Source organism: Poecilia latipinna, unplaced genomic scaffold, assembly GCF_001443285.1.
Source record: "Poecilia latipinna isolate Pla-1442-1.1 unplaced genomic scaffold, P_latipinna-1.0 Scaffold901, whole genome shotgun sequence".
In the NCBI taxonomy this organism is placed as follows: Eukaryota; Metazoa; Chordata; class Actinopteri; order Cyprinodontiformes; family Poeciliidae; genus Poecilia; species Poecilia latipinna.
In genome coordinates, this window is record NW_015113517.1 from 16,279 (window position 1) to 27,251 (window position 10,973).

A 10,973-nucleotide genomic window follows, 5' to 3' on the forward strand; every position below is an offset into this window, starting at 1 on the left:
AAGCCATCACAGAAAGTTTCTCGACAGGCCGTTTCTCTGATGAACACAATGAACACCTTACAGCCTGATCAGTCAGCTATTCTGATGTGAAACCACAACCAGCCATACAATTACAGCCAATCAAGATCATTTCCCTACTACTTCATAAGTACTGCTTTGTGTTTATCTATCATATCAAATCTAAATCAAGTCATTTAAGTTTGTGGCTGTAAACAGACAAAATGTGAATATTTCTGCAAAGCACGGGTCTTCAGTAACTTACCAGCATGCCTCTAATAGAATACAGATACTAGATATACTTTTAATTTTACTGTACTGTCAGTTAATCAAGTAATCTCAAGTTACACTGATAAAACCGTAAGCACAAATAAAAAAGAGAGCTTGAAAAGTCTCTAAGAGAACAGTGAATCAATAACCAATATATCTAACCTTGATGGTCAAGCAGGATGTTATTGGGATTCAAGTCCCGGCAGATGATGCCCTCTTGATGCAGACAGTCCAAGGCCGTAACAATCTCTACTGCCCAACATCGCACAAACTCCTCTGGGATATGAGCTTGGGTGGCAGCCAACGACAGCTCGTCTAACTCTGCAAACAGCCGTGACACTTCTTTATCAAAGTCGCTGCCACCTGTGGCTTTATTGACTCCTGATGATTCACCATCAAGATCTAATAAACTCTCAATGACTGTGCAAGCCTGAGTACCGTTCATAGCTGAGATAGAGGTTGTGGTGGTGTCACTGAGGACTGGAGCAGAGTCTGTGTTTCCTGCCATACTAGGTTGAGGTTTCTCACTTAAAACCCCTGTTTCTAGGTGGTGATCACTGCTTTGACTGTCGTCTTGGTCAAAGGCTTTGTCACATGCCTCAAGTCCAAATGCCAGGCTGTCGTCCCATAGAGAAGTACATGCAAGACTATTGTCACAAGTTGCAGAGGCTGTAGAGAAAGATGAAAGTTCTTGTTCTAGGTGCTGCTCCTCCAGGTCCTCATGCTGGCTATGTAGCTGCAAGACATCAGGCTGGATGCACTTTTGAGAAGTGGCTGCAACTTCAAGGCCCAAACACACCCCTGAAGGTTCTGATTCCTCCTGTGTAAAGTCTGCAGTCCCACTTATTACAGGAAGATTGACCAACAAGTCTGGTGGATGACCCTCATCTTCGACTACTGCCTCCTTAAAGGAGATGACAGGCACTGACTCATTAAACCCCTTATCGCTACTGTCCAACCCCCACAACTCCAAGCTTGGGCCCTTTACTTCCCGAGCCAGCTCTGGTAGCTCCTCGGTGACCTCTGAACCTAGGTCAGACGTAGAAAACTGAGGCGGCTGCTTCTGAGAATGCCAGTGCTCCCCCAAATCGAGGCCAGTGACCTCGCTAGCGCTGTCTTTGCTGTCAATGCGGAAAAATTCCATCGGTGTGTGTTTGGACTGATCCAAAGAGAGAGGCTCTGTGGGAGATCGTAAAGGACTGAAAACTTCACTGTGATCATGTCCTTCACTGCGGGTCTGGTCAGTTTCAAGGGTTTGGCCGCTCTTATCAGAAAACTCACTGAAGAAGCCGAGCTCCTGAGAGCCTCCTGGGGAAGAAAGGCTGTCATTGCTGAGCAGCGAACGGCTGTATGAAGACGCTGTTGCTGTTGCATTAGGCACCTCCAAAGAAAGCATTTCCTGCTCGCTCCTCTCATCAACCTCCTCTTCTAGTGCATCTGGTTCTACTTTTTCTTGTTCGTACTCATTGCAAAGAGTCAAATAACTGTTTGTGCACTCCTCCTCAGAAGTCGCACCAGAGTCAGTCTGAGCTCCAATTTGGTCCCGGAGCCCTGCAGGGACGGCACTTTTAACAGGAGACATGAAAGGGATTTCCCCTTCTTTCTGAAGGCCTAAAGCAAGATGTGAACCAGCATATGGCTCCGAATCACAACTAGCAGAACCTGCATCCAGCTGTGGTATTATGTGGTGTGGAGAATGTACAGCCGTTGTGTGGCTCTTCTGGATGAAAGGAATGTCAAAGCTCTCCTCTGGGCTGGAATTACGAAGGTACTTTCCGATGTGAGACCACAGCTTCCCACCTGAAGAGAAAAGAAGAACACAGTTAAAATTAAAGAAACAAGGACTACACACGAGGGAAGAAGAACAAAGAAGACAGGTTTTGGTCTCCACTAAATCAAAACTTCGAGGAAAACGTTTAAGTCTATTTTTTTTTCTATTTCTGAAAAGCTCAAATCATTATATGCCTTTCTTAAGAAAACGTTCCTGCCATAAATTCTGCTGAGAAGAACTGCTTATTTGCAATAATAGTTTTGAAGGTTTCAAAATGTGAGAATCCTTCGCGAAATATTGAAAGAAAGATGGCTATTTGGTCAGACTGACATTAATTTCTGTAAAACAGAAAATCTGAAGACTAAACAGAAGTTCACATCTTAAATATCTACAAAATTCATAAAATTCCCAGGGATTTCAAAAATCCTATTCATTTCTTGACTCAACTTTCCAGAGTTATTGGTCCTTCTGATATGAAGGACAAATCATAAAAGAAAGGAAGGAAAAGAAAGAACCTGAGGAAGTGAATATTAAACATTTTTACAATATAATGCATTAATTCCTAAAAGGTGATGGGAATTCACTGTCTGAGAATCATTGGTTCAAGGTAAACAAATTCTTTGCTCTGAAATTTTGATCATTATCCCAAACAAAGCTTCACTATGCCTCCTATATAAGAGTTGCCAATGGAAGCACCAAGCAGTTTTGAGAGATAATTACAGGGGTCCTTCCATAAAGTATCTGTGGTGGGTGGGTGTAAAGGGACAGACATAACTTTTCAGGGGTTGGTGGTCAAGCTATGACAGATGGAATCAGCATCTGTTGTGCGTGGCTGAAAAGAACATGGAGTTCAGAGTCATGATGATAATGTCAGGGCAGTTCGATGCTTTCAGAAGTAAATCCATCCGCATGTTGTCGGGTCTAATGTCACATAGGTCATTGTCTGTCTCTTCTCATCAGGATCTTGCAGCGGAAAAGAATACTGAATAACAAAACTGGTGACCAACTTTGCATGAGGGTCAGTATGTACTACTAATGTTAGCAAAATGTAACTATGGAGTACACCAGGTTAAAAGGGTTATGAGGGTGTTAAAAAATGTGACTGTATTTCCCTGTATTCACACAGCGTACATCCACATCCTAGAGTAAGTAGGTTGTAAGGAGGCCCAGGTGTTGCGATAGGTAATGAAGCACGGCACCACCTGGTATTCAGAATAATGACCTGTGACACACACCCATCTCAATAAAACATCCGTGTGAAACAAGGGCACAGAGAGGGTAGGAGATCTGATGAGCAAGGGAAATAACAAGAACCTGAGAAGATTAAGCCTATAAGTAGAACGGTTATGTCTCACCTTCAGCGTAGTGCAGCAGAAGGAAAACAGTGTCTTCAGAGATGATGAACTTTCTCAGCTGCACCATGTGGGGCACGGAGAGCGGCATAATAGTCTTCTTAGCCTGCCCACAGTCACTGCTTTTCCTCAGTCCCTACAACAGAACATGTGTTGCACAACAAGATCAGACGAGGAACGGAAGGATTTCGTTTGCTGTTGGGTTTCAGTAAAAAATTAGAAACTGGCTAAGGAGAAACCTTCCATTAACAAAGTGTCGTCTGCGCCCCAGGGCAACCCAAAGTCGTTGGATTCATCAAGCTATATGCGGCATCTGATTTAAAAGAGCACCACGCATTAGGTTGGCTCTGTGAGAAAATGTGTGGGTTTCGCCTGTATGTGTGTGCGTGTGTAGTCATTTGTGCGTTAGCATCTGGCGCATGTCTCACACCTGAGAGCAGAGGGGCTGACAGAGACAGGCCCATTAGAATCAATTACACCGGTCACACACAGGGGCTTCTGGCACACTTCACACTCATGGCCAGGACAACGAGAATGCAGAAAAAACATTCACAAACACCCACTAGCACAGGAATGATACCAACTTTGAGGATGAATGTCTCCTGTGTCCTCTTGTCAATGACCAGAAGAACCTGCAGCGAAAAAACAGCTTTACTTACTACTTGAAAACAAATTTTAAAAAATAACGTAGACTAAAAATCACTTTAAAGTTACATTCCTGTTTTAAAATGACAGGAATGGGCAAAGACAATGAAGGGTTATAAAAACATCAACTACTGTGTTGCTTACTGTCATCAATATGCTGAGAAGAAGTGTATTTTATGAGGATAACAAAAAGGTTTAATAGGTCTTAAATTGATGATATTTGCGAACTAAAAAAACAAACTGTGGTTCCCACTACTGGCCCCATGAGAGCAATATGACTGAATCAGTCACCATGTGTGCTGCACATACTTTATGTTGAGAGCTGTGTTTATGTTCGCAGGGCTCTGGTTGTAGAAAGTCATCGTTGAAGTGCCAAAAAGTTTGTGGTGCATTTGTACATTTTAATTGACACTTACTTTTATTCCATAAAATAATACATCTCGCCAATCAGTATTTCATACCAATTCTCCCTGTCAAACTCACATACTTATAAGCTACCAGGATTTAAATGTGGAATATGAAAAAAAATTACTGATTGGATAAAAACAAATGGTTAGATGGTGAAATGATCAAACAAATGTATGAATTTATGTATCTGTCAACGTATGCATGGATGTGTAGATATTTACAACTTTTAGACAAAAAACATGAAAAAATATACTTTTCTACATGTGGAAAGTAATAAAAATGTCCTCACTATATCATCAAGAAATGTACACCTTATCCTAAAGAATCTAATCATTTATCATTCTCCTTCCCTTTCAGTCCTAAACATTTTTCTCAAAACATCTTCATTTTCTCACTCCATGATCCCTGCTTTCCTCCCTAACATCTCCATTGCTGCTCTGGTCTCCAGCCATCTCAGGGGAGAGCTTGAGCATATGTGTCTGACCCGGTGTGTGTGTGTGTGTGTGTTGTTCTCGCCAGGCGACCCTGACTGGGACCAAACAGGTGCGGGCTAAATGGATATGAATGGAGCTGTGAGTAAACAGAGTGGCAGTGCTAGCCAGGGTGCTAATATAATTAAGAAATAAACATCAGGGAAGAGAGGGGGGGGGAGATGGAGAGAAAGGGTGAGGGAGGGGCAGCAGGGTGAGGAGCTCCTGCCATCTGTCCCCTCTGTCCTCATTTAAAATAAAAACAGAGGATGTAGAAAGAGGAGGAGACCAGGTCTATAATGCGTAAATTGTTTTTGCATTGCACTTGAGCAAGTTTCTGAAATACTGTGCGATATAACACGTGTTGGTGCAGTGTCAATGTTTTCCTTCGGGTTCTGTGTGTGTGTGTGTGTGTGTATACACAGGCTGAGCATCATCGATTCAATGTTGTGTGTCATTCTCCGAGCTCCGTGCCAAGTCATTTCATGGCTGAGTGGTGAAGTTGCTTCGCCGGCAGCTGTTTGAGAGGACCAACTACCCAAACTGACCTTGTGGTAGTCATAACTGACGCTAAACATACACACACTCAGCCCTTGCCATACATCTAGTAAATCTATTACATTTTACTGCCTCAGATAAAAGAGATGGGAGAATATGGGGTAGGACACAAGGAGGAGAAGTCTGAAGATGGATACCATCCGCATTCTTGGTCAGGGGTTATGATGAAACAAATGACCGCTAGCTCGACCTGACTGTTGTCATTTTAAAACAAATCTAACCTTAAATCATGCTGCGTTCAAAGACAGATTTATTTCCTAAGCAGAGGAACTTGACCTTATAAAAGACATATGAGGCTCACTTCATGATTACATTTTGGAATTAAAGAACATCAAAACAAATCGAAATGAGTTTATGCAGGTTACAGATCTTGTAAGCTTACCTTGTTAATGACACCTATCACCCTGTAAGCTATCAGCTCATCAGACGGACTCTGCTGCCCTCCTCTGCTTGAAGAAGAACAGCATTGAGCTCCAAAGGCCTTGGCAAAACAAAAAACAGCAACATTTTAGTCACAATGTTTAAATTCTAACAAATGAAAAGAAATAGGATATAAGTTATGTGTTTAACAGCATTTATTAAAGGAAAAAAAAAAAAAACCTTTATGAACCAAGCAGAGAAGTGACCACTCACCACAGTCTGTGTTGATCCCTGACCCATATTGCTTCTCAGATGTAGACCTGAAATCTGCTCTGCACGCATCAGATACTCAGCAGTTTTCTTCTTCACCGCCTCTCGTCGTGAGGCACTTGGTTCACCTGAAGAGAGGTAATTGAAAATATTTCAATTAGTAGGATTTTTATGGCAAAGACAAAGTCAGTGAGAAAATCCTTTACTCTGAGGTAGTGCACCTTGTGTTTGTGTCTACACCAAAGAGAGAGACATTTAAAAGCAAATGTCAAAAGAAACTGAGCAACTTTTAGAAACCGTAGAAGAACAGCAAAGGACCACGTTAAAATTTAAACTGAATATCTGGCACATTAAAGGTCATTACTGAAACTGCTACAGCTCTCAAGTCTACTTCCTGTAGATAAATGTTTCTGAAGTCTCTGACCTTGTACTCCTTGAAGCAGCAAGTCAACCCCACTGCGGTAGTATAAAAACGCTGCCTGGTAGTCCTGCTCACTTTCCTTTTGTACAGCAAAACCGATCAGTTCACTGGCTTTGTCGAGGTAGTCCGACTTTACGTCCGTAGCGTTGACGCCGCTGGTTTTCCTTAGACTGCGGGAGAAGAGTGGTGTTCGATTTGGGCAGCTGACCTCTGGGTTAGGGGCTGACGAGGCGGGGACGGGGGCAGGGGACAGGGTACGGCGTTCACGCAGCGAGGGCAAACGAGGACTGCAGCTACTACTGATGTTGGTGGCTTCCCCCTGTGGCTGGTTTGGGGAGGTGCTACCTGAGGCCATGCCATCATCCAACTCAGCCAGAGAGTCTGTATCCACTGCCAGGGAGGTCAGGTCGCTGTCACTAGGAGGGCCTGAAAGACAAGATACAAAATAAGTTAGTGAAACAATGTTTAACAAATAATAGGGCAGCATGTTTCCAAAAAAAAAATCTGCTGAATTTACCCCCATACTCAGATGTGACAGTCAACTCCTCTGCACCACTGATGTCTCTTTGTACTGAAAAAAGCATGACTGATAAGATTTTATACAACAGAAAGAGAAACATTTTGGAAGAGTTTTATGTGTACGCTTACCATCAGAACTACAGTCTGATAAACTATCAGCCAGGAAGTCAGAGAAAGGCTCAGCTGGTCCAATGAGATCTGAGCCGTCGTGGATCTCTCCACCCTAGGAGAAAAAAAATTGTAAATGAATACATAAAGCTCAACTATTTGGTCTAATACTTATTTCTGCATAAACTGTCAAATACCTTGAAGAAATCTTGAATGTGTTGACTACTGTACAGAGCGGGGATGTTTGCAGAAAACTGCAGGAGATCCTCAGAGCACTGTCTTCTTTCCTCAATCACTGACTCATCGAATCGACCTTAATAAGCGCAAAAACACTTAAAAACACCTTTTTCAGACATTATGCATTCATAACATTGCAGCTTTTTCACATGTACAATCACAAACAAATGTCCATCTGATTCAAATTTTACACAACACAAAGACAAAGTAGTTCACAGTACAGTGAAAGGAAAGAATTACATGCTCTTAAAAAAAATATATTTAACAAATAAAATTCTGAAAAGTGTACTGTCCATTTTCCTTTATCCCCTTTTTCTTTAATCCCTCAAAATACATTACAGCAAGTTACAGCAACAACAAACTATGAAACTGAATTGTTTCATTTCCTTTTCAAAGACAACTAAAGCCCATTAATAAAAGAAAAAAGACATTCAAGTGTATGTTGAAGGCATTCCAGTTAATTGGTTGTGTTTTCAAAAATATAACATTTTAACCGTGTTGTTTATGACAGTTTTATAATTACAAGTCAACATCTGATGTAAATAGGTAAAAATGGTGAGTATCTTACCGAATACTTTGGCTTTAGCGAAGGGAGGAAATAGCTCAGAATGGCTACATACATTCCTGTACAGCTGCCAGAGGTTCTGATGTAGCTTCCGGAAATCACTGTATCTCTTCCATACTATTATCTGTGGCAAGAGAAACAGAGAGCGTTGCTGGAGATGGAGAGGAAGCCAACTAAAGAGAACCAATCAATATTACTATGTTTAAAAGTACCAGTTTAATGATTAAATAAAAGTCGTGCATGAACGCAATTTTATCATGTCTGAATTGTTTGAATACAAATTATGAGTTGCTAACATCAGTTTACATACATTTGCCATTTCGTAAAGAATTTAAGCAACCACTCCAAACACATTAGCAAATCTGGCTTATCTTACAACTTAAATGTCTTTATTCATTTTTTTTTTTTTTTTTAATAAACCTTTAAATTCAAGCTACATCACCAGATAAAGACGTTCCACACAACAAAACACAGTAATCTCATGTTGAAATGAAATTTTGGCTTTCAAAAATCTCACACGTTTCGTTGGTTCAAAGGTAAACTAGGTAAACTAAGCAGATCACCAGTGCTGGCCTGAAGGACGTCTCGGTTACTGAGGAATGTAGCGCTTCGAGGCAAAACTTAGTCTCAAGGAAACAGATGTAATTGACATCATGCTTCCTGAATTAGCTCTGGGCCCAGACAACGCTGAATTCCTCTCCGTTTTAAATGGATGCTTGTGCTTTTAATGCACATTAATGGACACACAATAAAGTGGGGAGATGAAGCTTTGCTGACATGAGACAGAAAGCTGTGTAGTCATGAGTGTGAACTGAATGTTTCTTTTGTTGACTTGCAATACTTAGAAAGATGCAAAAGAAAAAACAAATTGCAAAAACATTCTTTACAAAAGGCCCAAAATGTTACATAAAACTATTGTAACATAAACAATGTAGCTTTAGATGGTAAAATCTTGTTTTTAAAGTAAAACAAAAACTGAAAGAACAGCAAAAGAAAGCTTATTTTCACCTAGTCCCTGAATGGTTTTCATAACTTGGATTTTTTTTTTAATAGATACAAATAAATGCTATCGTAAATATAAACAGCGGCAGAATATTACAGAAAAAAATCTGTAATTTAATTGTTTTTTTTTTTTTGGGAAAAGAAATACAAAAAATTTAAGTGTTTACCTCTTGGACATCTTCTGGATTCTTCCGAGAGATTAACTGTAACGAGAAGAAAAAGCAGAATTAGGGATTTTTATCATGATAGAGACTTTCTAGACGGGCAGTTGCGAGGACAAGCGGGGCAGACAGCCCACAGTGTCACAATGACTTCATTATGAAGCCCATGACGAAAGGCTTGTGTGTTAGAACGGGACATCTCCAAAATCTTGATAAGCAACATGGCAGCTAGGGGGAGACAAACAAACTCAACTCCTCTGTCAGCTGTTACTAAAACTATTGCTGAGCTCTGGTGCTTGAAAGAATAATGAAATAACTCTTATATTTCATTATTGAAAGGGTAGCTTTCAATATTTCAGAGATACTTTCGGCTTAACAAGTCAGAAGTAACAAAAAGAAAAATGTGAAGAAAAAAAAAACAATGACAACATTCTTTTAAACAAGAAAATACTTTGGCATTTCAGGAGCAATTAAAATTTTGGGGTCTTAAAGTCGGATTTAGTAGCTTAATGGGGTAAAATCCAGTTCAGCAGCAGGCTTTAGTTTCACAGAAGTGCTTCACTTCATGATGGGATGTTATTGCCATGGTAACTTATGTGGTAAGCCTAGAGAGAATGAGAACAACAAATGTACAGGCGTGTTCATTTTAATATGTCTTCTCACCATTGTTTAACATGTGACCTTATTTAAACTCAACAGGAATTGCACATTTTAAAAATAATTTAGTAGGAAATTACGTGTCTTCTTAGTAGGAAAGAAATTGAAATCCATGTTTCAAAAGATTTACTTTACAATAAATCATTCTCTGCGTTTTCTTGGTGTTCTAAAAATAATTGTGCAAACTTATTTATGATAATGTTGCATAAAGTTGCCTGCTAGTACAGCAAATTATACTAGAACGTCTATAATTGTTGTTCCTTTTTTTTTGTGAGTCAGCTGTCTTTAGCAAGGATTATTATTTTGTGTCAGCTTGTTCTTGTGAAAAACACACAGCTCCAGATACATGTTATGGGACAACAGCCAATGATTTAAGAAATATTATATTCCTATACTAATATGGTATTTAGAGAAACCATATTTTTGTTATTATTTCACCACATATCAAATATAGCACGTATGTTCATTACAGGGTGCATAGTGCTTCCTGTGGGTGAAAGCGAAAGTGATTCTATTTACTTGAGGAGTCTCAATTAATCTCTATTAAGGCAAATATACTAGGAAACATTACTGTGACAACCAAAAACACAACTGTTTTGTCCAGCTTTAGGTTAGGTCAGTCACTCCGTGTCAACAATGTCTTAAATTTTATATGTAGCAGTATGATTCGTAATAAATGTTGTTTTATTAAAAATTAGTAGCCACTCAGAAATGCTACCCGATACTTAAAGCATTGAAATTGGGAAGGTAATATGAATTGTTACAATAGGAAAGTCGTCCTCGACGGCTTAAATTGCTGTTATCACTGCATAACATCTTCATCTCATTGCCTTTGCTAGCACAGCTCAAGCTAGCAAGATAGCTAATAACATTTAGCATTTCCCGAGCTGTCACAAAGGCCACCTTCGGTTTACTTACCCTGGCTGTGACTTTATACACAGTGTAGCCTTTCTGGTGCCGTGTAGGATCTGTCACTGTATAAAACCGAGCGAGTTCTCCTCTGTCCCGCTGTGATATCATTCTGATAGTGACAACATTGCCGAAGCTATCAGCCGGCTAGCCGTACACATTCATTCTGTAATCACATTTGGCGTGAAGTCTAAACTAGAGCGCCTCCCTGAGGAAAAACAATGGTACTACGTGTAGTAATGGGGAGGCATTGCTATATACAATAAATAAATGAATTAAGTGAATATAATGTT

General features: G+C 40.1%; 1 protein-coding gene across 1 annotated transcript in view; it reads right to left on the reverse strand.

Annotated features, from left to right (window-relative positions):
• rps6kc1 (ribosomal protein S6 kinase polypeptide 1) overlaps nt 1–10,868 on the reverse strand; it is a 26,217-nt gene extending 15,349 nt beyond the window's left edge. The window contains exons 1-12 of the mRNA XM_015048735.1: nt 10,690–10,868; nt 9,121–9,156; nt 7,955–8,075; nt 7,347–7,462; nt 7,171–7,264; nt 7,040–7,093; nt 6,526–6,948; nt 6,105–6,229; nt 5,854–5,952; nt 3,975–4,022; nt 3,394–3,526; nt 430–2,067 (exon numbers count right to left, since the gene is read on the reverse strand). Of these exons, the coding sequence (XP_014904221.1) occupies nt 430–2,067; nt 3,394–3,526; nt 3,975–4,022; nt 5,854–5,952; nt 6,105–6,229; nt 6,526–6,948; nt 7,040–7,093; nt 7,171–7,264; nt 7,347–7,462; nt 7,955–8,075; nt 9,121–9,156; nt 10,690–10,791 (2,989 nt within the window). The 5' untranslated portion in view covers nt 10,792–10,868. The remainder of the gene's footprint in view (nt 1–429; nt 2,068–3,393; nt 3,527–3,974; nt 4,023–5,853; nt 5,953–6,104; nt 6,230–6,525; nt 6,949–7,039; nt 7,094–7,170; nt 7,265–7,346; nt 7,463–7,954; nt 8,076–9,120; nt 9,157–10,689) is intronic.
• Between the last annotated feature and the right edge of the window lie 105 nt (nt 10,869–10,973).